This window comes from Nycticebus coucang, chromosome 8 (assembly GCF_027406575.1).
Source record: "Nycticebus coucang isolate mNycCou1 chromosome 8, mNycCou1.pri, whole genome shotgun sequence".
Lineage (NCBI taxonomy): Eukaryota > Metazoa > Chordata > Mammalia > Primates > Lorisidae > Nycticebus > Nycticebus coucang.
In genome coordinates, this window is record NC_069787.1 from 53,308,243 (window position 1) to 53,335,484 (window position 27,242).

The 27,242-nt window shown below is 37.4% G+C and overlaps 1 protein-coding gene across 7 annotated transcripts in view; it reads left to right on the top strand.

Annotated features, from left to right (window-relative positions):
* Positions 1–27,242, top strand: part of ERC2 (ELKS/RAB6-interacting/CAST family member 2) — a 1,052,138-nt gene that overhangs the window by 552,180 nt on the left and 472,716 nt on the right. For 5 of the 7 annotated variants that reach the window (XR_008381889.1, XM_053600429.1, XM_053600428.1 and 2 more), the window contains 2 exons: positions 2,224–2,259; positions 13,979–14,172. Coding sequence is in view for 6 of the 7 variants with exons in the window: in XM_053600429.1 (XP_053456404.1) it covers positions 2,224–2,259; positions 13,979–14,172 (230 nt within the window). In the remaining variant the exon portion in view is untranslated. The remainder of the gene's footprint in view (positions 1–2,223; positions 2,260–13,978; positions 14,173–27,242) is intronic. The other 2 variants (XM_053600431.1, XM_053600432.1) reach the window with 1 other exon arrangement.

Sequence of the window (27,242 nt, forward strand, 5' to 3'; positions counted from 1 at the left end):
CCTGTAAACATTTTAGCATTATTCCTGACAGCATTTTAACAGTCTACCAGCTAACCAGAATTAAATTAAATATGGTTGTCTTGCTCTAAAGAACCTATTTAATTTATGAAACGATAACTTATTTCTAGGCATATATATATAATCTTTGCTTATACTGTCTCCTAAATGCATAGTACAGTGAGTTTAAATAAGGTAATGATAATTCAAATATTTGTATGCCTAACCTGCAGATGGTATTTTATTATATTTGGCTCTCTGGCATTAACTAAACTCAAAAGTTTAAAATATTTTTTCAGTAGCCTTTAATTTCTGCTAATAAATAGTTCCATAAAAACCTCAAATGCCCATCACCTTAAAAAGAATTGAGATCTACATGAAATATTTGAAAATATAAGCCAACAGTATGTGAATATACATATAAACACATCATTTACTCATGGAAAAATAAGCAGCTGTAAAAGCTTAAGGAGTGTCTGGGCCTCCTTTTAAATAAAAGGGTATGTGACTTGTGAATAAAATATAAAGGTTTACTAAATGAAAGCTGAAAACATAATAGTTTTATTATGCCATAAATACACCATGAATTCTCAGTGGAATTTTGCTCAAGATTTGTGAGCGTCCAGGTATTTTTGTCATAAAATCTACACAACATGGTAAAAGTGTTTAGTTGAACAGAAACCTTGTCTGCTAGTGACACTGAAATCCAAATGGTGATTTAAATTTATTTTTGTCCTGTGAACAATGCTGGACATTGGTAAAGTCAGTTTTTACATGACAGTTTGAGGAGGACGTTCACACACATCCCTTTAACCCTTTATTATGCTGTGTTAATTTGAGACATCTTCAAATACCTCGTGATAAAAAAATGGTAATAGGTAGAAAAAGAATGATCTCTAGTGCATTTCATCCCACCTTTTAAGGAAGATAATTAAATGTTCATGTCTGAGGAAACTCTTACTGCTATTAGTGAGGCAGATAAAATGGTTCTTGCCAAATAATGTGCAACTGCTCATTATGAGTGCGCTTTATGGTTAAACACAGTCATCAGTCTTGAATAGATACCCAGTGGTTGAAGAGAACTTGATTATTGGGGATTATTTTATCTTTCAAAAGGGTATTTGGGGTTCAAAATGTAGAAGTAAATTTACCCTGTGTGACCATAAATCAAGGGAGAAGCAAGAGCGATTCACAATGTCATGATTTGTGCTCTTCAGTAATTTTTCAATTAGTATCATGCTCAAGGAGGGTGGTTTACAAACCCATGATAAAAATCATTTACTTCCCCTAAGTTGAAGGAACAAGAAATCCAGGCTCTTACTTAAAAAGCTAAGAAGCTTATAGCAAAAGAACAGTTTCTACAATATTTCACCTCGACTCCTTGACATCAATTCCTAAATTCGTGGTGTAGGTATTTAAGAAACATAACTTGGGAGTGCAATTAAAAACAATATACATTTAAAGACACAAATGTTAAAATCTTCTGCACAAAATAGATAGGAGAGTGTTATATTACGTATCTTCTAAGGCACTTGGGACATATTAAGGTATCTCTGAAATTTATATTTTTTATTAATTCTGAAGTAACAGTGGAAACTGGTTATAGGCAGTAGATAATACTGTATTTTGATTCCTTTTGATCTTCCTCCTGAGTTAAAGTTTTTCCTTCTCCCATTTGAGTTGATCCAAAATGTCTTACTTACTGATATTTTGCGATTGGTAACCTGCTGTTTCCTAATCCGTACTTATCTGAAGTTAGATTGAATAGAAAATTCAGGCTTGTGTTAATATAAAAGAAGAGCTATAAATTCAATGATAAGATTTAATTAATCTTTTATTATTACCATCTTTGAAGTTCAGGTAATAAATTGCAGGCTTGGCCAAAAGTACTTCTTCTGATTCATTGCTGGAGACCAGCACTTCATGTATCATCAAAAGCGGACAGCTTTCTTTATTTCATGGGTTATTTAACTTGAGAAAAAGAAAGTAACACAAACCTTAAATTTCTTATTCCAGCTATTCTTTTTTAGGAGCCAAAGTCAACATTTGTATTTCCCTAGAGCTTCTCACTTTCACTGTGGAATGTTTAGAAACTGAAATTTCTCCTTTTTAAATGACCAGTTCGTCTGTGCGAATGCACTAGATGTGTTGAGCTAATGCTGTTTTTCTGGATCTTTCCTTCTTTCCCTGTCTGTGCTTCAATGCCTCCCCAACTTTGCAATGTAGCAAGCTGAGCAGTTGTTCAATCAGATGTACAACCCAGTAAGTCATTTCTGAAAGTTCCCGCTGTAACATATCAAAGCATGAGGATCCACTGATCACATATCACGGTGTGCCCTACTAAGGAGGTTTTGAAAATATTTATGAGTCTCTCTCCATTTCCATTCTGTTAAAAGAAATGATCTGTGCAGAGGCTACTGCCATTTCTTTTGAATGTGAAATTTAAAAATTAATAACTCAGGGAAATATCACTAGCTCTAATATTACCTCTTTCTTAACCTCAGCTCTAAGGCTATTGAAAAATGGCAGTCAGCTGACGATCTCAGCTTATAGAATTCTTTCATAGGCCCTTCAAATACAAGCCCACCTATGCCAGAAGGAATAATAGCATTTGTGAAATAGTAGACAATTCAATGTATGTGGTAGTCACAGGATAAAAGTTAAAATAAGTTTAGATTTAAAAATAGCGCTATACTCTTTTGAGATTGGCAAACACTAACATTATTGTGGGGGTTCTAAGAGTGAAAAACATGCCATTTGGCCGAGGACAAACCATAATATAGTCTTCTAATAACAGATAGTAACAATCCTGATTATGGTTTAATAGAGTACCAAAAGCCAGGTAACCAGTAAAAATATTTATAAAATGATCCAGATGCCACCACAATTTTTTTTTATCCTAATGACATGGGTGCATTTATATGAAGCAGTTTTTTTTTTTTTTTTTTTTTGCCTAATTGAAGAAGAAAGGTTTTTTTGTTTCAGCTACTCAAGTGGATTTCTGGGAAAAATATTTCATAAAGGTGGCTAGAATTTATTGTTTGGCAGATGTGGTCTGTGCTATCATGATTTCTAACTCCTGTGATGGGAAAAGGAATAGCATGGATAAAGCAAACAATTCAGCCAACAGCTTTTTATTTGTTAAGCCTTTGCCCCAGGGTATGTACAGCTTGATATACAAGATGCTTGCGCACTCAAATAGTTTCAGACCTTACACTCCATTCTTTACAACAAATTCTATTTTAGCAAATAGAATTCCTAAAACCAGGTTGGAGCATCTTTGTTACCTTCTTTTTCCAAATTCAGATTCTAGCAGAGTAGCAAAAAATTAATCAAAATTAATCAACCCAAGTTTCTTTCCCTTAGCATTTGAATGGAAGTCTTAATAAACAGGCTTAAGACTAGAGAGGTAAAGACAAGTAAGACTGGAATATCTCAGGGTGGCGCCTGTGGCTCAAAGGAGTAGGGCCCCGGCCCCATATACTGGAGGTGGTGGGTTCAAACCCAGCCCTGGCCAATATCTTCTGGCTCAAAAACTCACCTGGGGGGTGGGAGGTGGTGGAGTGAAATGAATTTTTTCTTCAGACTAGTTAGGGACAGGAAGAAAACCTGAGTATATGGAGAGCAGATAGTGAAAGATTTTTTTTCCTGCAGCAGCAAAAATTTACCAAGACCGTTAGAGGAGTTCAGTATCCCTGGCAGGATGGGTAGGACCAAAGAAATGACTCTGTTAACGTTGATACCTTGTCCAGAAGTATTGATGGCAAGGTATCATCAACATTTTCTTCACTTCACCACGGTGATAGGTCTCCAACACACACAAGCAATCTTTTCAATGCAAAAGTCTTTGACTGACTTTTTTCCCCACGGTAATGAACCTAAGCCACTGGCTTGGCATCCTTGGGGATATCGCCAAACACTCATGAATTCAACTCCCTCTGTCTGTAGATAGATATTCTCAGAGGGCACTTCCTTTGGGACAGACAGGGATACAGTGTGACAGATTTTCTATTCTTAATAGTCTTTTTAAAAAGTTACTATGTTTTTGTTATTTGTAAAAAGAATATATGGTCACAATAAAGAATTTGCAAAAGAATGGAAGGATATGGGAAAAAATAAAAAAAAAAGACAGGGCATCTCACTTCTTTTTCTTTCTTACTCCTTTGTTTCCTTCTCTTATTTGTTCTTTTTTTCTCTTTCTTATCTGGTGTGCGATTTATTTTCATCAAACTATGTCAAAGTATTATTCAGTTTTATGTCCTATTTTCTTACATCATTAGACTTTTCCATTATAATTTGCTCTTCTGCCAAACGACTATTTTAATGATTATATATTCTACCCTATTTACTTATTTCCCTAATGTTGGTTATTCCTTTATTTTATTTTTATACTCTAAAATACATCTTTCTATATTAATTTCCCAACACTGTTTGTTTATAGACTAAATTTCTGGGCCAATGATTTTTTTTAAAAGATCCCAATAATTCCTACTCTGGTGTATTTCTGAGAAACTTCACTGACGTATGCTCCTCCCAGTGGTCATTCAAGGTGGCCTTCCTGCCACACTCTGACCAACATCAAGAATTGTCATTTTACGTAACGTTGAAAAAGGCTTAGGTAGAAATCTTTTTCCTTTTCAACTTTCCTTTCTTTAATAACTAGTGAAGTTGAGGTATTTTTTCTTCTGTAAGTCGTTTAAGTCATTTAAACCCTTGGTTTTGAGTTTACCGTTTTGTTCCCTGGTTTATGTAAGTTATTTTCTGCGGCAGTTTTTACTTAAATTTTTTTTGTATATAGAGAGAATTATTTTGAAGTTCTTAACCTGTGTTTTTCTTTAGGCTTTCTTCATTGCTGTTATTCTTTGATGTATTTTCTGGTTTCGCTTACCTGGATTAAAAAAATTTAATGTTCCTTTTTCAATCAGTTTAACTTCGTTATCTATCTTTAGTTTATTTTTATTCCTGGTGATAGATGAGGTTCTACCTATCTTTTTTCTAAATTATCAAATTATTCTAGCACTATTTATCAATTAATTCTTTGTCCATTGATCTTGGTACTATTTTATTGCATATTAAGTTCTCATATGGATGAATGTCTTAAGTTTCTGAGTGTCTGTTGAGTTTTATCAATGTCCCTTGTTTCGGAGGTCAAAATTTTACTTATTATGGGTTTATAATATTTTTATATATCTAGTAAAATAAGTTTCACTGTAAAACTTTCTGCTTTTGTCTTGTTTTGTTTCAATGTTTTTAGCTTTAATTTTTCTATCATTCTAAATGGATTTCAGGATCACCTTATCAATTAAAAAGTTCAATTGTTAGATTTTAATTTGAATTATATTCAGCCTATAAAATACCTTTATTTTTATTTATCTACTAATTTATTTTGAGGCAGAGTCTCACTTTGTTGCCCTCAGTTGAGTGCTGTGACGTCATAGCTCACAGCAACCTCAAATTCCTGGGCTCAAGTCATCCTCTTGCCTCAGCTTACTGAGTAGCTGACACTAAGGGTACCCATCACAATACCCAGCTATTTTTAGAGATGAGTCTCACTCTTGCTCAGACTGGTCTGGAACTCCTGAGCTCAAGTGATCCACCTGTCTTGGCCTCCCAGAGTGCTATGATTACAGGCATCAGCCACTCCACCTGACCATATAAAATATTTTTATTAAATCATAGTTGTGTACATTGATATGATCATGGGGCATCATTCACTAGATTCACAGACCGTTTGACACACTTTCATCACACTGGTTAACATAGCCTTCCTGGCATTCTCTCAGTTACTGTGCCAAGACACTTACATTCCACATTTACCAAGTTTCACATATACCCTTGTAAGATGCACCGCTGGTGTAATCCCACCAATCCCCCTCCCTCTAATGAAATATTTTTAGAATGATAAGTTTCTAATGTTATTGCTTCCCAATAATTAATGTGACACAACTTTTGTTTATTTCAGTTTTTTGGGGTTTTTTTACAGTAAAGTGTTGACGTTATCCTACTTACAGGCTGTGGTATTTCTTTCTAAAGATAGTCTTAAGAATTTTTATATATATAATTTTTAGGTTGCTATTGTGAATGATGTATTTTTTCTTTTGTTTTCTAACCAAGTATTGGTATCTAGGAAATTTCTGTTATTCTTGTATGTTCATTTTCAATATGGCCACTCTACAAATTTTTTGTGAATTATAAAATAGTTGGTTTTTAAATATTTTTATTTTTAAATAAAATAATCTTATAGTCAGTTTTATATCTAATATTCTGCCCTATATCAGAGTACATAAGGATAAGCTTTGAAGTGCTCCTGCAAGGTTTTTTTTTTCTTCATAGAATAGAAATAGACCTTTTACTTTTTGTCTCCCTTTGCTTTAGTGATTCCATTGTACTAAATGATACTCTGATGCCATTTCTTTGGAACCCAAAATTTTGCCTTTGTATCCTTATTATTTCTTATAATAATAACCTTCCTACAGCTTAACTACCAGTCTCTACTGGAAAAGTTTTGTTTTATCAATTGTAACTACTGTGCCTATTATCTTCAACTGGGTTCTTTTTCTTAGTTCTTAATTCTAAACAAATAAGATGTTTTTTTCATCAGTCTCAAGTACCTTCTTTGCTGTGGCCCTAGTGTTACTGTGCCTAGAGGTGGGATCAGGAGTCGTTAATAAATTTTTAATAAATCTTAGACTTTTTGGTCCCTCAGTTTAATGCTTTGTTCCATATCCTCAGTGCTACAAGGCAGATGAATGACTTAGAGGCACAGGGGGCAGCCTCACTAACCAGGGCACATTTGAGGTGCCTCTGATGTCCCCCACACATAGGAGTTCTTCCCTAGGTGGGTGGTTATTGTTTTGAAATCCCATATCTCTGAACAGGTCTTTCTCAGGGCTCACATTTTACATAAGAGTTTACAAAAAAACAAACCCTTCAGCATTTTTCCATTCCAGAGGGGGAAATAATCTTATTTATGTTCAGTGAGGTCTTCCTGATTTATATGTCATTCTGATATAGGACTGTGTGATCCCAGGAACATGGAGAGCTGAATTATAAATGCTTTCATAGCCAGTGTTCAGATATAGCGCTTTCTTTTACAAGACTTTTTGACTCTATTTTTGAAAATTATTTGAGTCACTCTTCAACCAGTAAGCCTCAGCACAGTGGAAATTACAGCTATTTAAGAGATTTAGTTTAGAGCATACACATAGCATGTACAAACACATGAATGTACACAAACACACCCCCCTACCATTGATCCACAATTTCAATGTCTAAAAAAATGGAGTAATACATGAAATAGCACTTAACATTTAAAGTTATATGTTTTCTTGGAGGATATCCAGATAATTATCTCAGTTTTCTACATTGCTAATTTTAAGAAATTCCATAGTTAAAAAGGATTATGTTAATGGTTACATTTTTGTTTGAGGAGTCTTTAAAGTTATTAAGGGTACAGTTGATTCTTTTTATTTTGTATGTGTGTTACATAAGAAAAATTATTTTGAATATTTGTTTATTTTTTTATATATCCTATTTGTTCCATCTATAGAAAAAATTTCTTTTTGGTATAATTGTTTTAATATGCAACTTGTGAATGTTATGAATGTAATTAGCTTTAAATTGTGAAAGAATAATTTTCTTTGAAACTGGGAAGTGTAAGATTTCAAGACACATTATTACTAGTTTCCATATGTATTATTCAGACTCCACTCTCATGCCTGGTATTAATTCATGAGATTTAAAATGAAATTTAAATGATCTAATGTGTTGTAGTTCGATGGTCACCCTTAAAACCTTTATTTTAAAAAGTAGTATTTTTTCATAACTCGAAATTATGAGAAGATTGGAAGTTCTTTTAGAATACGTAAGTCAAATATAATGTTTAAAATAGTTTATATACTCTGTTGTTAAGATATGAAAGGAACAGTAAAGTGCTGTCAGTGGACATTAAACCACCAAAGTGCCACAATCAAGAATCATACTTTTACAGTGCATAAATTTAGCGCATTATTGCTAAAATCCAGAAGCAGCAGGAAAGAAAAGTTGTCAGGTTCATTAGTTAACATTCTGCTTATACTTATGGTTATGACTAAATATTTGTTTTCAGGGAAATGATTTTTTTTTTTGTTTTTTTGTTTTTGAGACAGAGTGTCAAGCTGTTGCTGTGTAGAGTGCTGGGTAGAGTGCCGTGTCTTAGCTCATAGTAACCTCAAACTCTTGGGCTTAAGTGATTCTCTTGCCTCAGTTTTTCTATTTTAGTAGAGACAGGGTCTCACTTTTGCTCAGGCTGGTCTTAAACTCATGAGCTCAAGCAATCCACCTGCCTCGGCCTCTCAGAGTGCTAGGATTACAGGCATGATTTTTTATTAAAATCATTAAGACTCATTTCAAAGGGAGATTGTTATATAATATTATAATTGAATATTCCCTGCCTTGTTTCACAGCAGGTTTCTGGACCAAAGTTAATGCTTTCCTTTCTAAGCATCTGAAATGATGAACCAGTATTTTATTGACAATAATCAATGACCAACCTTCATAGAATTAAGTGTGAATGAACTTGTGATGTGTGATTTTGATTCTTGCAGCTAAAGCCAAAGTAGGGGGTTGACATTTTCTTCTTAACTTTGATTTAGATACTATACTAATCTGAAATTTTGCCTATTTCCCAAAATGGTTCTAAATTCTTTCATTGAAATAACTGCCAGGAATTGCAGTGTACTGCTCATCCCAAGTCATGCCCAGATTCCTCTTTGTGCTTGATCCAGCATTTCAAAATCAGTTCACATCAAAATGCTGAGGCTTGCCCACATCAGTGAAGCTCCAAACTTTGTTTTGATTATTCCCATTTGTGGGGAAATTTCCTTACATATGGAAATATAAGAAACATAATTGGGAGTCCCTCAAAACTTATTGATCTAATATGTAATACAGACATTTCTGAAATGTTCTTGTTCCAATTTTCTATGTTTCTACAAGGGGCTTGAGAGTTGCTCTAAATGTTTCAAGAACCAGTTTTAGGCAGAACCAGATAGCTGGATTTGCCTTTAAACAGACCTCTTTAATTGGCAAAATTCAACCTCTGTACATTGAGAAAAGAATGCTTATTGATATTCCTATTGATGATCCTTTGGAGGATGACCTTGCAAGGTACAATGTTCTTGGGCTATATGAATGATATACAAGATTTGAAATCATTAAAAGAAAATCCACATCAATCTGTATTTTCAAGAGTTAGATTCCTGACTAATGAAGATGGGGAATAGAACAGATGAGCACCACCCAACAGATTCTTAAGGGTAAATAATTACTATGGATTTTCAATTTATGTCTTGAATGGGTCAGAATGTCATGGTAGAAATTTATCCTAGTAGTGATTTATTCAAAAAATCTATTATTTTTTTCTACAGTGTTGACTGTATTTTAGGCCTATATCTGTTACCTACTTTTGATCTCCACCAGGAGCAGCCAGTCCAGGTCCACGCCTGTAGCCCAGTGGTTACAGCACCCAGGCTGGCGGGTTTGAACCTCGCCCTGGCCAGCTAAACAACAATGACAACAGCAACAAAAAAATAGCCAGGTGTTATGATGGGGACCTGTAGTCCCAGCTACTTGGGAGGCTGAGGCAAGAGAATCACTTAAGCCCATGATTTTGAGGTTGCTGTGAGCTGTGCCGCCACTGCACTCTCCTGAGGGTGTCAGAGTAAAACTCTGTCTCAAATAAATAAATAAATAATAAATAAATAAATAAAGTAGCATGTTTTAGGCTCGGCGCCTGTAGCACAGTGGTTAGGGCGCTAGCCACATACATCGGGGCTCATCATATGTTTCAAGTCCCGCCCGGGCCAGCTAAACAACACTGACAACTGCAGCAAAAAAAATAGTTGGGCGTTGTGGTAGGTGCCTGCAGTCCCAGCTACTTGGAAGGCTGAGGCAAAAGAATTGGTTAAGCCCAAGAGTTGGAGGTTGCTGTAAGCTGTGACTCCACAGCACTCTACCGAGGGCGACATAATGAGACTCTTTCTCCAAAAAAAAAAAAAAAAAAAAAAGGAAGAAGAAGAAAAGAAAAAAGAAAAGAATTCATGTTATAATTTGAAAAGGCAAGAGTATTGCCTAAATACAGATAATATGCTTCCTTCACTCTCATTGTTTAGAGGAGGCTCTGGCCTTATAATTTTGAAGGAAACATTGGCTCAGTTTCCTCCTGTATTTTATTAGTATCACCCTATGTCTGTAGAGCATGGTATGACACACTCATGCTCTAATGGTTAACAGTTTCATCTCATCATCTGAAAAGTTGTGATTCATGCTGAATAGAGCTGGTTATCCACAATGTCTTCATAAATACTGTGAAGGCGTTTGCCTGCAATACCTTAGGATGGGCTGGGGACTCACCAGCCTTCCCAATCACGTGAAACGCTCTTGTTCGCTGTCTCCCTATGGAGTGCAGCCATGATCCAAGAAGCAGCTGTTTCACTCCCATTTCTATCTAACTGCCTCTTAAAGGTTTTGATTGACTTACAATTTTAAAAATAAGACCTATTTATACCTTTACTGAATAGCCTTTCCAGGAATTCTGGCACCAAGACTGAAGGGGTTTTGACATAAAATCTTTTGCCTAGAAATCAGTAGATATTGTTACAGTGATAAATATATTTAAGTCACAGGTATTTCTGAGGCTGCTTATTTATATTAATGGAAGACCATTAATACCCACAAGTAGTATCTAACATACATCTGGCTAGCTGGAAATTTAATAATGTGACCTAATTTCAGTATTGGATGAGGTCAACAGAGGTTAAGGTCTAAATCCAGGCACATTTTTTTCCCCCTAGACTTTCTGTACCTCCAAACATATAATGAGTCCCTTAACTACACTGACTTACTAGTTTGAATTGATACAAGCCCATCTGATTTCACACAATGTTGAAAACTGGCTGTATTGATTTTCCTCTTTTCTTCAAGGATCTAAAATAAGAAATGTGCACTCATAATTGTCACTAGCAGATTGTGCTTTCTCTGTAAACCTATCAGGTATTTTTTTTTCTTAATGGAATAGGTCATATCTTGTTGATGAAAATTAAATAAAGCTATATTAACTTAGCTGTATAAGGAGCCTCATTTTTGTGAGAGATCTATAAAATAATAAAAACACAAATGAATAATCTCTTCCCTTTGTTATTTCATGATATTTTTGCTGTTCTTAGGCTAATTCATCTGCCTGTGAATGTAAAATGAAGAGCTAGGTTTAGAATCTAGGTTTCACAACTAGTAATTCTGTACTTGTGTACTAAATAAATAAGGATGATAATGAGAATAAGAACAAAACAACTAATGTAAACCAGCTAAAAGTTCTTTGTGAACTTTTATAAACCAAAGTCAGGAAAGGAATTTTAACTCTGGTTAGGAACAGGTAATCAAAATATGTTTATTCATTTGTTTTGAGTGCTTCTAGCTGCTTGTTATATACCATTCATTAATTCTTTTTCATTTTATTTTATTTTTTTTATTGTTAAATCATAGCTGTGTACATTATTGCAATCAAGGGGTACAATGTGCTGGTTTCATATACAATCTGAAATATTTTCATCAAACTGTTCAACATAGCCTTCATGGCATTTTCTTAGTTATTGTATGTAGACATTTGTATTCTGCCTTTAGTAAGTTTCGCCTGTACCCATTCTAAGATACACCGTAGGTGTGGCCCCACCCATTATCCTCCTTCCACCCTAACCTCCCTCCTCCCTTCCCCTTCCTTGGCCCTTTCCTCATAGTCTTGTGCTATAGTTGGGTTATAGCCTTCATGAGAAAGCTATAATTTAGCTTCATAGTAGGGCTGAGTACATTGGACACTTTTTCTCCCATTCCTGAGATACTTTGCTAAGAAAAATATGTTCCAGCTCCATCCATGTAAACATGAAAGAGGTAAAGTCTCCATCTTTCTTTAAGGCTGCGTAATATTCCATGGTATACATGTACCACAATTTGCTAGTCCATTCGTGAGTCAATGGGCATTAATTCTTTTTTAAAGATCATAATGGCATTGGCCAGATAGTTTAAGAAATGTCATAAAAAGGTTTTTACCTGCTATAAAATAATGGTAAAATAGAAGAAAATTGGAGAATAGGTTAACATGAAGTTTTTTTCCTTAGCTATTTAAAAACTATATTTAAGTGCTTTTTGGTCACAGAAGTAATGAGTTAATTCTCGTTATCATAAATAGAAGTAGGTGTATAGAGTAGTTACTTTAAATAGGATATCTGTTCTACATATTTGAAGTGGAGATTAGGAAATTTAAATACTCAGTACTTTAAAATAAAAATGATTAGAAGAATAAACTCCTAACAGTACATTAGCTCAGCATTCTGTTTCAGATTACTTTAATTATATTGAAACAGGCCAATAAGCAATTAAAATGAAACCCAGAGTACGTATACTAAAAAAGCAAAAATAAATGTTTTCTGAGAAGTATTGGTAAAGGGGAGTAAACCAGTGTCTGATAGTATGTTGAATTGTCATGTATTTTTCCCAAGTTCTTTTGCATAGTTGAGCTTATTTCTTAAATAAGGAAATCTTAGATTTAAGAACGTGGAAGCAAATTTTCCCCTTCATCCTCATGCTTAAATAATATGTTACATGCAAAAATATTATTTTTAAAATGATTATTTTGTCATAAGCAATAAATTTATTTTATTTATACTAATTTGTGAATTTTTTCTACTAAATCATTGCAAAGACTGTCAGCCTTCTAACAGTAGTATTAGTATTAATTTCTCTATCCATGCATGATTCATTGGACCCCCCACAGTAGCTATACCTTGCTTGCCTTGTTTTTTTCCCTGAAATTAAAAAAAAAGAAAAAAAAGTAACATAAAAACCTAGTAAACGTCTGCTCTACATAGCAAAACAGCAGAACAACTGAAGTCCTAACAAACGCTTAATGTTTCATTTTAGAGATACAGACATCTATGACTTCTCTGAACTTCCCATGTTCAATGTGCACTGTTGTTAAATTCCTTGTTTTTTCCCTACCTGCTCTTTGAAGAAGTCATTTAGGAATAATGGGAAACAAGGGGTAGGCAAAAATATCGCAGTGCAGTGTTACTTCTATCTGTCTGGGAATATTTCAGCCAAAAGTTTATTTTGGGAAAAAAAAAGTCTGATCCCACTCACACGCACACACACACACGCACACGAAACCACAAATACTTTGGCTGCAAATGATTCTGCAGTGTTGTTCCTGTGCTGTTGCCTGTGTCTGTTCTCGTGTGTAAAGCTGCCACCCACCCATGCATGTGTTTGCAGATCCTTGTCTGTGTGCTTGGTCATGAATTAGCTCATCCTCCTCCTGGTTTAGGTTACATGTATTCAAAAGAACTGGAATTTATGGGTATGACTGTTAGCTGGAAAGCCCTCCCTCACTTCTAAGTCTTCCTTTCAAACTGCGCCTTCTGCTGAAACTTCTGAGTGGGATGAAGTGTCGCTCAGTCGCTGGGTCTCTTCTGTGCTACCTGGCTTTACGTAGGCCCTGGGCGGTTCTTGGAAAATCATATTGCATTGTTTCAGTTTCTCTGCATTGGAAATGAAAGCATTTGGTACGAATCACCTCCTGAACTGTGAGGAGTTGAATTGTCTTAGCTCTGCTTGCCAAATGACCTGGAATAAAAACATCCCAGTCTCTAACCCCACCCATCCCCTAGTTTGGGGTGGAAAGAGAAGCCAAAAGTAGCAGCAATATTTAACGCAACAAAATATCAATAATGAAAGGAACTTCCCTGTGCAACTGTAATATAATTTAAAATCAACATTATTCTAAGGTAGCTGCAATGTGGTATTTTTCCCATTTTGCCTTTGCACTGACAATTATACCCATAATTCTTGGTTATTTTCTCTCCAAAGTTAATTTCTGGGCCATTGGTGACTGCACTGTGTAATGTTCCAAATTGTTGTCTTAATGATATTCTTTAAAAATGTAATGTTGAAGGCACATAATATTGAAGATGACTCCAGGATGAACCCTGAGTTTGCAGACCGAATGAAACAGCTTGATAAAGAGGCATCTTACTACCGCAACGAGTGTGGCAAGGCCCAGGCAGAAGTTGACCGGTTGTTGGAGATCCTCAAGGAGGTAGAGAATGAAAAGAATGACAAAGACAAGAAGATCGCAGAACTGGAGAGGTAAATTTCACAGTCCTGTGAATTGTCAACAGTGGGTGAACATGGAGTCTCAGGTTGTGGTGGATTTGGGGTGTTGGTCCATGTTACCAGGTGGGAACAAGCTAGGGATGTGGGCTGTGCTGTTAAGCATGATGTGTCTTCTGTTAGGTTACTAAGAAGGGAATTGGCTTGTCTTTTGAGGTGTTATGTACCTCTTCAGTGTTTAAGAAAATGATGATCAACTTTTTTGAATGTTTCATGATCTAGCATTCTTGCCAGAAATGTTGGTAAGAAATTCAGCCTTTGACTTCCTGGAACCTGAGTCCTTTCTCATCAAAGATAAACATTTGTGGTATAGATTTGCCTTGAGCTCCAAAATATGGAAGAATATAGTTGATAATTCTTCATTCAAATTAGGGTAGGGGGAGGAGCTCATATCTTTGGATGTCTTTTGACTCACCATGACAGATTCATTCTGGAGATTAATCATCTGAGAGGACCTTATAGCACATGGTCAATAAATATGCTTGAATAAGGCCTATGTGATAGCAAACTATGTCTAAAAACAAAGAGGGTCATATCAGAGTTCAGAACATTCCAATTTTCAGATAAATCATATCCATATTATATTTATATATAGCATGGGATCTAAAAATAAACTTACTATTAATGCTTTTTCCTATACTTCATGTAAGGAAAAACTTTCTGAATAATCTTACGTAACTCCATAACCTCTGAGAATTTCTTTCTGGTTCAGCAATGAAGCAGAATTTGTCTTTCCTAGATTTAGTCCATATGGAAGAGATCAGAAAATTTTGAATAAATCAGTGAATGTTTGCCAGCTTTGATCGAGACACTTGTGAGGCCCTGAAGGACTTCAAGATGAATGCGAAGTAGCTCTCTGTGGTCTTGGGGAAAGATCATGCGATTTAATGACAGAAAGACCTGGGTTCAAGTTTTGCCTCTGCTTTGTGCCAGCTGTGTGGCCTTGAATCTTGTTAGAACCGAATTTCTAACAATCTATTAAAATGTCCCATGCTTTGCAAACCCCTGGTCTGTGCGTAAGGTGAGACACTTACATCAGTATGAACGGGTGAATGCTAAAACAAATACATTCTTCATACTAATTGGCTGTGCATTGAACAAATAGGATAATTTCCAATAAAATTTCAATAACATTTTGGAATATAGTATTTACTATAAATTCCACATCAATTAATATTTCTTTTAATAATCTTAGCATTAGTTTGATTATAGTCTGATTTTTATTCAGTGTGATCATTTTGGCAATAAAGTTAAGGATTTCTTTTTTCCTGAGGTAACAGTATCAATTAAAATCTTTATAAGTTTTAATTTTAAAATGTAAGAATGTTCTACCAGCCTACTGATTCTTAAAAAACTGGGAATACTGTTGATTTTAGATGTATCTACCTGGCTACTTTGGCAAAAGTTCAAAACAATTTTTTTTTTTTAAAGCTAGCATGAGAACACAGGGCAGTTATGATCACATATCTAGATCCTGTGGCCAAAGAGATGTGAAGCTTTATTTAGGTTTCCTGACTCTTGCTCCACTGCTCTGAGAAGCAGAGAGCCTATGAGGGAAGCCCCAGATATGATGCTGCTAACATTAATAACAGTATTCTAATCATCGTAAAGGGGTATGTATGCTCTATGCTCACTGTGTTCCAGGTACTTTGCTAAACACTTGACCTTCATGCTGTGTATCATTGAATCTTAGCCGCGACATAGAAATTATCATTCTTCTCATTTTACAGATGAGGATCTATGACTTACATAGATTTAAGTAACTTCCTCCAGGTTGCAGAATCAAAGTTCATGATCTGCACCTGGGGCTGACATAGGAGCCACTGAGAACAATCCATGGGCCAGAAGAAAGCACGAGGCCAGTAGCATTTAACACTCATGCCGCCAGCAGAGAGCCCTCCCCCAGCAGGCATGACTGTCGGGCCACAAGAGATCTGCTTCTGTTTTATGAGCTTTTTTTTTCATGGGGGGAAAAGTGACGTGCCCCACATTTAGAGGCATTTCTCTGCACGAAACTAGTTGCCTACAACTGTAACTGAAACTCAGGATCAGCCACTGTAAACGTTTACGTATAAATAGCTTAATTGTCTAGTTGAACAAACAGGTCTTAGCTGGACACTATTGCCATTAAATCATCAAGGATATTCACATTTTTATTTCTTCAATATGGAATGCATTAAAGGAGCAGTGATTTTACAGGCATTTATCTTTATGTACTTTCTGCACATTTTCTTTATCTTTGCCTTTGGCTCTCCTTAAAGCTGATGCCTCCCAGGCACTCTAATTCATAAAACGTGTGCTGGGACCGGACTCTGCACCAGTTCTCTGACTGCCTGCGTCTTCTGTCCAGCAGCAGAACATAGTCTGGAAAATGTCTGAGCCCCAGCCCCAGCCCAGGCCCCAGAGGAGGTGGGGGTAGAGATACATAGGGGAAGTTTCTTGGGAAAAGGAGGGCTCAGCCTTGGCTTGTGTTTCTGAAGCATTATCTGCTGGGCTACATGTGTATTCTTCCCCGAGCTGTCAGGCAGACTTTTTCAGATTGGGCAGTATTGCCATATGCTGGCTTAAACTACAAAATTCATACCTCATATAGTGTTGGGAAGTAAAGATTTCTTAGCAATGTGACATATATCTCCATTTTTGAGTCATGGAGAAGTGTTTGCAATTAAGTTTGTGATTTTGAAAACCAAAATATTGAAGTTGAAATAAATTTGTGGTCTCTGGCTTGTAATGTGACCTAGCAGAGGGAAAAGAAATCTCTTAAAAGCAGCAAGTGTTTTAAAATATTCCAGAACTTCAGTCATATGCAACAAAGGGTACAGGGTTAGGAATAACTCAAACGACCCTGACAGTGGCCCATTTCTCTTTCAGAGGGCAGTTCATGTTTACTTTCCATTCTGTTAATCTTCCTATTTTTGATTTCCACCCCCCCAATGTATACATTCCAAACAGCACATGGCTGGCATTTACATTTACCTCTTAAATTCCACAAATGATGTTTTTCATCAGCCATAAAAGATTTTTCTTTTTAACTGCATTTTGCTCCAGTGTGGTCCCATGTACAGTTTTGTCCATAAACTCTTGTACTTGAAGCTGATGGCCCCGTCAGGAGCTTCTGCCCTGGACTGCAGGCTGCTCCTGGAGGGAGCATTGGTTACTGGGTACATGGTGGGGCTTGGGCAGGTTCCTGAGAGTGGGCCCAGATCGCACTAAAGTCTTTATTCCCTTACCCATGTTAGATGTCACATATGTTAGATAACCAAATAGCTAATTAAACTTTAGATGCTGTGAAACATGTGGCACTTCTGTGTCAGTGCTCATCAAGGTTTCTGAGTCTTATTTAGTTTCAGGATTAATCTTTTGGTTCCTTAGGGGAAAGCGATGTTAAGAGAGTTAACCACCAGATTTCTCACATCCTACCCATGGGAAGGAATCAGTCCAGTGACCTTTCCCGTCATTACCTTATTTCATCTAGAGCAGTGGTTCTCACCCTTCCTAATGCCACGAGCCTTTGATACAGATCCTGTGGATTGTGACTGACAGGTTGAGAACCGCTGATCTAGACGATGGGTTGCTGCATGAACCATGCCCAAACTGAGCCCTCAAACACATCAGTAATGCGCAAACTGAGCCCTCCATCACATCTCTCCCCATTCTGGAGAGGGTGGTGAGGCCTCCTCTGGGTTCTACCCAGGAGGTATAACATCAGAATGGATAACCAGGTTCCACTTCATTATCTGGATCAAGGACTAATACTACCGGACATCTGGACATTAAGAAATCATTTTAGATACCTAAAAGAGAATAATGTGAGGTTGAGGAAGAGACTATTAATTTTCTTCTGATTTGCTTAATAATGTGATGACATAATTTCCTTGATGGCTTTCAGAACTCTTTTCAAAATGTAAACTTAAGCTTTATTTTTATTTTTAAATTGTGATAATATTTTCTAGAAGTCTAATAGTACACGGAAAAAACTTGATGCCAATTTTATTTGTTTTGATATAAACTCTTCTTGCTGAGTAATTTCCATTTATTTTGTTAATGTATTCGAAGGGATTTCTTGAAGACAAGTGACAGATGGTTCTATACCATGCCTAGCAACATTTTGGGAGGCATCAAGGATGTCATGAACATCTTTGAGAATTTTATGAAAACTAGGAGCTCTTGGAAGAGGCATCTTAACCTTAAATATGTGCTTAGGACTCCCTAAGGCTTGGCCATGGACCTCAGTTTAATTACTTCTGATCCAGGGGGATTTGAAATGGCAGCTGGTGCCAGTGTTGCCAAAGTCCCCACAATGACCATGGTCTAATCTAACTTTCATTTGGGACCAGCTGTGTGTTTATGATCATGAAACACTCCGCAGGAAGATTTCAGATAGGAGGGATTATCAAATTCACACTTTCCCCATGTGTTTAATCTTAAATTTTCTCTTTCAGTTTTATTATCATAGTCAACAGTGTTTTCATTTGAAATGTTCTAGTTTAAGCTTTATCTTGAGGATTTGTTTTATTCTGTTTTGTTTTTTCTTCCTGTGTGAAATGCTTAAAACTACTTCCTAATAGTATGAGACAGAGGGATCCCACTGAGTGGATAGCTGGTAAAGTATTTGTTTATCCACTTTGCTTTCGCAAAGGGCATTTTATAGGTTAACAAAATGAAGGTCCACATTGTGTTCTTGTGGTAGCCTGGAAGATGAGTATGATTTTTTGGTAGTTGTTTCTTTTTGCTTGGTGTTGAGACTACCATTTTGACTAATTAGAAGGGCATGTTAGATATTTTTGTACAAATAAGTTACCAAGCATCTGGATATTTTCAGGGATGAAGTCAGAGCCTCATTTTCACAACTGAAAAAAATTACTCTCAGCTTTGGAAGTTCCTCTGTCCTTGCTCGGGAGGCTGATGGGCAGGTGGCATCCCACCAAAAGCCTTCCTCACCAGGTCTTTGATCATTGCTAGGTACAGCACTCTGTAAGCGTCTAAAATGGAAGTCTTTGAACTGAAAGCCAAACTGCTCGGCTCCTTTTGGTTTCTAGGGATGAAGGAAAAATATCTCATAGGATATAACCATCCAACTTACTGGCTCAAATAAAAATCTTCCTGACATCTGCGCTTCCTGCCGGACCTAATACCTTAGTAATTTCCATCTCAGTTTATTAAATAATAAAATTTTATATGCACACAGATAGGAACCCCTCTATAAATATCCTTCCACGGAAGGACTAATGCTGTCATTGTACCGTGGGAGCACACCTCTGGTTCCCATCAGTGCCTGTTGTAATGATGTGCATGAGAGCAGATACCAGTTTCCTAGGTATGATATTTAATGCAACAGCTTACAGTGCATGCCTGGGGCTTGTGGGGGGTAATATCAGATAAAAGTTTGCTTTGTTTGGTTATAAACCTGCTAATATAACATTTGTTGGCTGTATGTTTAAAACTAATGCGTTTCCTTCCTTTTATTCTCTTTTGCTATCCCCTTTCCTTTCTGCTTATCCTCCAAATTGCTGCTTTCACCCTTGCTCCAATCAGCTTGACTCTCAGGTCAGTACTTTCAGTTTTTCTTTTAACTGCTTTTCCCTCCTAAGCTCAATTTATTGCTTGCACTTGTTTAACAAACATGTTTCTGAAATGGTTTTCCTCTGGCCACCACATTTTTTTTTTTTTTCACATTTCATCCCATGCATAGGGAAGGTTTATTTTACCAGAAGGCTGTCTGTATAGATGGGAAAAGGCAAAGAAGAGTTGAAAATAAACCACTGTTGAATCACTTGATTAGTTCTATTCCTGGATTACAAAATCAGTAAGAGAAATCATTGTGATAACTCCTGAGTGCATCTCTCCTGAGCAGCTCAGAAAATTGCATGATGATACGACATGAAGATGTGGAATACATGAAATGCAGAATGCTAAATTTAACCGAGGGGAACAAAAGATCTGCCCGTGACACAGCAACTTAAAAGCTAAATTTAATAGCTCGTCCAGACTTTTTGCTTAATAAATCACCATGTTTTGAGAGATTTATAATCCTTTTTTTTTCAAGTCACTTTTGAAAATTATCAGTGTCTTGGTAACATATTGTACACACATGTTATTTCCTGACATTGTTTTGGTTTTAACTTTCTAACTTCATTTTTATTAACCATAGGACCTTCTTTAATTACCTATGGCATTGCATATGGAACCAAGTGTAAAACTAGATTCATGGTTGACTGTGTACACTCAGTATTAAGAAATGAAATGGACATTTTGTTTGAAAATGCATCACAGGCTTAATTCCTCTAATGTAGGAGGCCCAAGCCAGCAATTTCTTCTTAAGTCAAAGAAGTCGTCTCTTTCTGATAACACATGAATATATAGTGATCTCTTTAACCATCAGTGAGTTTACTAAAAGATGCTCATTCAACTGTCAACTGAGGCTAGCTCTAAATCTCAATAAAAGAAAGTCTCAAATGAAATTGATAGTCAATATAGTTGTCATTTTGAAAAGTAAGTTATATTATTTTTTTTATGGGGAGCTTGTACCCGTTTATTCTGTCCTATCACCCAGGCCACCAAATCGATTATTTATTCCAAAGTGAGGCTTCCTTCTCATATACCGATTTCATCCCCCTGCTGGCTTCCAACTCCAGTGGCTTGTAGTCTGTAGCCACTTGTCAACTACATATCCCCCAGGGACTGCATGAACGCCATCGCATTGAAAGAAACCCCATTCTCAAAAGTTTTCCCACAGAGAGGGCTGAGCAGAGATTAAAAGCATAGTCCTGGAGAACTCTCTCACTAGAAAGTGACTGTTAATTTGCTTTCTGGAATAGAACAAATCTGGTACAGCTACGTGCAGACACACAGACTTCGTCATGGCGGGGGACACGTTGTCTACATGCATTTGAACCTTTCCTCTGAGTTTTGGATGCACTCGTTCAGTGGAACTTTAAGCCCTTCTCCTTGCCTGTCTTTTTTGTTTTCGTTCTCGTTTGCCTTCCCTTTGCTGCCCTTTAACTGTACCTCTTCATGGTGAAACCCTTGAGACCGTGGACCACTTTTGCTCTTACATGTCGATCCCAGGCTCCCCATTGGGATCTGAAGGCTTTTTGCCCATATTCCGTTGTGCGCACCAGGAACTTTATCAGGTAGTAGTTTGTTTTTTCCTGTTTCATGGTAAATAAACATGAACTCTGACTTTCAGAAGATAGGGTGTAGGGTTAGAGCTGTGAGAGGTTATGGGTGGTCAGTGGTTCTTTGGACAGGGGGCAGGGTGTGCCAATTGAGTTTGGTAAAAGGGATTACTCACGGTTCAGATTATTCCAGGATTTAACCTATTGCCTCAATGAACACGGTAGAGAAAATGTGTAATGATTGTGAATAGATCTCTGGTTGTATTTTTGGTATAGGAGGAATTGAACAACCCTGCCTCCTGGAAATAAAAAAGTCAGCAGAGTCCTGGAAGCTTTCTTGAGCTTTGAGACGTTTCCAGAGTTAACTATGCTTTTTTTCCCAACTGCTTCCAGGTTTACCAGTTAAAATAAAATGAAATGTAATAATTGAGTTGAATGTGGGCTCTCTGGCCCATATGCTGTCTTTATAAGGCTTACAGTTGAGATGCATCTATGTGTATGTGTGTGCATATATGTGTGTGTTTGTATAAATACATACCATGTATTTTAGAAAACTCATGTCTGGTCGTTCTTATTGTAGAAGTTTATAGTCTTCCCTGCTTATCCCACCTCCCAATCTGAAGTTTTACTAAGTCTTGGGGCTTCTCTGTGTACTGTAGACTCCAAGGAATGTTCTCCCCTGCAACTATTTTTTTAGATGACATCATTTTCTTTTCAAACTCTATATGGACGCTCATGTTTAAATTCAGGTGGAATTTATCAAGCGTATATTAAGCATTGGGTTTGGTAAAATACAAATGTCGTATTCTGAACCTGTTCATGTCTCCGTTCCAGTAAACTCCAGTTCTGTTTGGGAATCTCTGTACACAAACCAGTGGGAAGATGCAGCAGTTTAACACAATATCTCTTTATTGTATTCAAGGGGAGGGTTTATGTGAAACTTGCTCATTTCTAGGAACTAATTGGGAGATTGGCATGTGATTAAAAGAAAAAAAATCTCCTTTGGGATGCACTTCAGAATCCTGCCAGAGATGCAAGCAAGTAGAACCAGAAGATTGGCCCTCTCCTGGGCTTACCCAGCCTCCAGCTCGTTGTAGATCCCGATTCAGATATCTCCTTGTTTGGGCCTCGGTGTCCTGTCTTGGAGAGGACGGAGCCATCTTTGGAGAAAGGCTCCTGGAACCCTGCCTGCACATGGGCATCACATGTCTGGCGAAGGGGCTGCCGGTGACAGGCCCAGTGCACCGCCCTGCAAGCAGGCTCAAGCTGATGGCTGGCGCCTGGCAGCAGGCGTGAGCTCATATTGCAGAGTCACTTCAAACACTTCTCCCAAAATAAACTCTTTGTGATGTTTCCCCAAAGCTGAACACTGTGCTCTCAATCCCTTATTCTTCCAGCAAAAGCCGAAGTCACTCCCCCCGGACCTCAGAGCCTGTTGCCCAAAGAAATAATGAAAAACACCTTTCCCAGAGCATCTTTTTATTGTTCTGCAATTTTCTCTTTGGTAGGGTCAGTTCTTTACCTCATTCTCACCACAAATACATATCGAGCACCTACCCTATGGTAGGCTGGGCGCTACGTGCTGGCCCCACATTTACCAACACCTGATGAAAAACTAACTGAACTGTTTAAGAAACGCGGCATGTTACATCAGATTCATGAAATGTTGCGTGTCCCAGTCTCATTTTTAGATTCATGATGCAGGTTGATGATAATACAAATATGAACAGGAATATAGAAGTGGTAGCAGCAGCAGCATTACCATTGGTGCTAACTAAGTGCCAGCACACTTTTTCTATAGTATTTACCTCTCCCAGCGAGGTTGGACTATCATTTTTTTCATATTGGCAAAGAGGAGACTGCAGTTCAGAAAAGTCGAGTATTTTGCTCAAGTTAATACAACTAGTAAGTGACGTAGTTGGATCCCCCCCCCCAAAATTAATCCTTTCTGATTTACAAATTGAATCTTTTACTGCTTCTGCTCTAATCTCATAGTAAAAGCTTGGAGAAGGTCTGCAGGGAGGAAACCGTGCAATTTTGTTCAATCTTTGGTTTCCCAAATGTGGTGTTCATAGAATATATTTCATGAAGTGCTTTGGGTAAAAAAGTGTCCTGCTATACAGCCAACCTTACGGTCATTCTGAGATCCACCTCCCCTCTGCCCCACTTTGGTTCCTCTGTGTGCTAATCCTGCCCCTCCAGCTCTTCTACCCACTTCCCTGACCCCCTAGACTAGCCTCTGGCTCCCGAAAGTGTGTCTTGCCACATCCTGGAGATGGCAGTCATATTCTTTTTCTTTTTCTTTTCTTTTTTTTTTTGGAGAGAGAGTCTTATTATGCTGCCCTCAGTAGAGTGCTATGGCGTCACAGCTCACAACAACCTCAAAACTTGGGCTTAAGTGATTCTCTTGCCTCAGCCTCCCAACTAATTGTAGTTGTCATTGTTGTTTAGCAGACTCCAACCCACCAGCCCCCGTGTATGTGGCTGGCGCCATAACCACTGAGCTATGGGCGCCGAGCCAGTCATATTCTTGAATATTGTTTAATAAATGGTGAAGAAAGAAGTGCCCATTAGCTCTGTCTTACCCTTCCCACCTTTTTCTTGGTTGATTATCTAGGTTCAGATAGGAACCACTGAGAAAAGCTAGAATTGGTTTTCTATCAAGCCTGGATGTTCAAAAGTTCAAGAAAAATAGAGATAGGAAAAAAGGAAAGGAGTATCTCTATTTAACTTTTACTTTCTCTCTCCTACTTTTTTCTTTCTCTCTTTTCTCTATTCTTCTCTTTCCCCTCCTCCCCTCTCTCCCTCCCCCCTCCCTCCCCCTTCTTTCTCCCTCCCCCTTCTCCCCCTCCTCTCTGTTTGCTCCCACCCCCTTCTCTCTCCTCCCCCCTCCTCTCTCCTTCTCTCTCCCTCCCCTTCCTCCCCCTCCCCCTTCACTCGACCTTCCCCTTCTCTCCCTCCCCTCCTCCCTTCTGTCCCTCTCTCCATCTCTCTCCCTCCCCCCTTCTCTCCCTCCTCCTTCTGTCCCTCTCTCCATCTCTCTCCCTCCCCCTTTCTGTCCCTCCTCCTCCCTCCCACCTTTCTACCTTCCTCCTCCCTCTCTCCACCTTCCCCCTCTCTCCCTCTCTCCTTCTCTTCCTCTCTAGCTTTCCTCTCCCCTCCTCCTTGACTATTTGTTGAAATCCTCCATGTCTTTGCTGGGTAGGTGTTGGGGATATAGCAGTGAAACAGACATGATCCGTCCTCTCACTGAATTCAAAGACCAACACTTCCTATAAGGGAAGGATTTGGCCACTAAGAAAAATACTTTGTATCATTTATACTAATAACTGGAAAAACTGGGTTTCAGGTGTGTTTTTCCCCCTCTTTTCCTGTTGGGTTGAAGGGGTTATCCACAGGTCAGAAAATTATTTCCCTCTTTAAACCTGCCTTATACTAATGCTGACATTTCTGGTGAAGTGTCAGAAAATTTTATGCCCAAGCAAAACTGGTAGAAAGCCAGAAATTGGCTGATTTTGCTTTGGGTGCAGATATTTTATTGGGGATGGAAAAAGTTGTTTTCCTTGATTTACAGCTCCTGCAAACATAAAGTGGGTTCTATATTTAGAAATGGTTTTTGAGCCTTTGAGGTTTAGCCAGGGTTCGGTGCTTGCACCTTTCCGATCCTGGCCTTGGTGGACTTACTATGGCTAATGTTTTGCTGAGCCAGCTCTGATTTATGGAACGGGGGCTTTATGCTCCATATTGTTTTTCTATTTAGCTTTTGCTGGTCTTATGCTCTGTGTGTACCTTCTAGAATGGTGAAGTAAAATAATTGCTGTTGTAGTTGAAATGTTTTGTGGTGCAATATGTTTCTGAGGTTCCTTGGAAAAAACAACAGCAGCAAAATTAAGAGATGGTCCTAGGTAGGTCTGTGAAGAGTTGATCCAGAATAAGAGATACCAAGCTGGTGAAGTTCACTATTCATCTGTACTTTTGTTTCCAGAATCTTTTCTTTTCTCTGTTCCTCCCATCCTCTTGGCTTTTGGTTGGTACTACCATATGGATGAATATCAGCAAATAGTAAATCTCTCAAGATATGTTAGCTTGTTCTGTAAATGTTGAGAAGGGGAAGGAATTTTTTTAAAAAATAGTTTCTTGGTATTATTATAAATCACTTTCTAGAAAAATAATATCTTATTTCCTTTATATGGCTTTTCTTATGAAATGTGAATTCTGTCACTTCATTACCTACAATACTAGCTGAAGTTGTAGGGAAACCTAACCGTTCAATGACTGGGACTTTCTTCCCTGTGGGGTGAAGGTGCTTAGAATTTCCACACTGTGGAATGTCACATTTTTGTCAAGCTTACATTTGGGGGGAAACCTATTTAAAAATGAGTGAGTAGTATGAGTGTTTGTCTAAAGAAACTACATTGTTTTTATATCTAACAAAGCCTTTGGACATTTTTTTCCTGTGGGGGATTCTGATGATTTTAATATGTATTGTCACTCTTTTCATTGTACTCTAAATTCAATAATACTACATAAATAATAATTCATTGCAATATTAAACTAAATGAATATGAGAAACAGAAGATAATAGGAAGCCAGAAATTGGGTGATGTTGCTTTTGGGTGCTACTATTTTATTGGAGGAGAAATTTCTTTTTAATTTTTTCAAATTTATAGCCCCTGCAAACATAAATTGGGTTCTGTAGAATTATTCTTGTAGCCAAAGTTTAATGCTAGAAACTATAGAATAGGATTCAGAATGGAAATAAATTTCCCCATAAAGAGCCTCTGTGGCTCCTTTTTCAGTCCAAGAACAGTGAGACATGTTTTAACTCCACTTTGCAGAGAGCAAACATGTAGACATTCTCTTCTTTTTTTTTATTTTTTAGACTGGTAATATTATTAATAGAAGCACTTCTTTTATTAATATATACAGAGTCATATGTATAATAATTTGTACTTGACGATAATTTTTTTTTTTCAGTGAAAGGTGAAAAGTGTGTAACAGAGTGTTTTGAAGAAATGTACTATTTCTTGTGAGACTCCACCCATAATCTGGAAGAAACAAGGGTGAACATTAGCAGCTCTTGTGACGTTTTAACTTGGGGTGGGGGAAGTATTTCATACAGAGAATTGAATCACTTTACAAATTTCTACATTAGGTCCTGGGAAAATCTCTTTTGAGAGTTTTGAAAACGGAATCACCACCTTTCTCAGATGGGGAACAAGAAGTAACAGAATACTCTCTCACTGGCCCTTGGTGTTGGTCAACTGGACTATTTCTGTGGCTGAACAGATCTTGATGTGATGTGTGAGATGAAGTGTAAGAAGTGTGGTTTTAAATTTAACTTCAGAACCCTCTGCTATTTAATCATATGTCAGTTTGATGGTTCCAAGGACAGCATGATATGTTCCTCATAGATAATAACCGTGGGGAGAATGAGTTGGTTATAATAATGAATAACTGGAGAATCTTCTGATAACCTGCAATGAATGGGCCTTGGTGAGAAACACTTACTGGGTAATTGGCAGATAGGCGTCCTATCTCACTGCTGAGTGTGGGTGCTTTTCCGCCACCTAAATATGCAAAGCAGGGCTTTTTAGGGATTCCTGAGCAGATAAAGAAACACTGGTCTTGGATTCCACATGTGTTGTCTCTACTAGACTTGCTCTAACTTGGTAATCATATTTCACTAAGGAGACAAGTTATTTAAACTGTTATCTATTGTTGGAATATTAAATATAGAAAATTAAATGAACTACCTTCTAAGAAAGAATATCATCATTGCTGTAGCACTTGGGACAAGATACTTCCTATCTCTAGGCCTATCTCTGTGTCTGTAAAATGGAGACAGTAATATTAAAACTTCTCCCTCATGTGCTTGTGGTTGGGGTGCCCACTGTGCGTGGAGCACAGTCCTAGCACCTGCCAGAT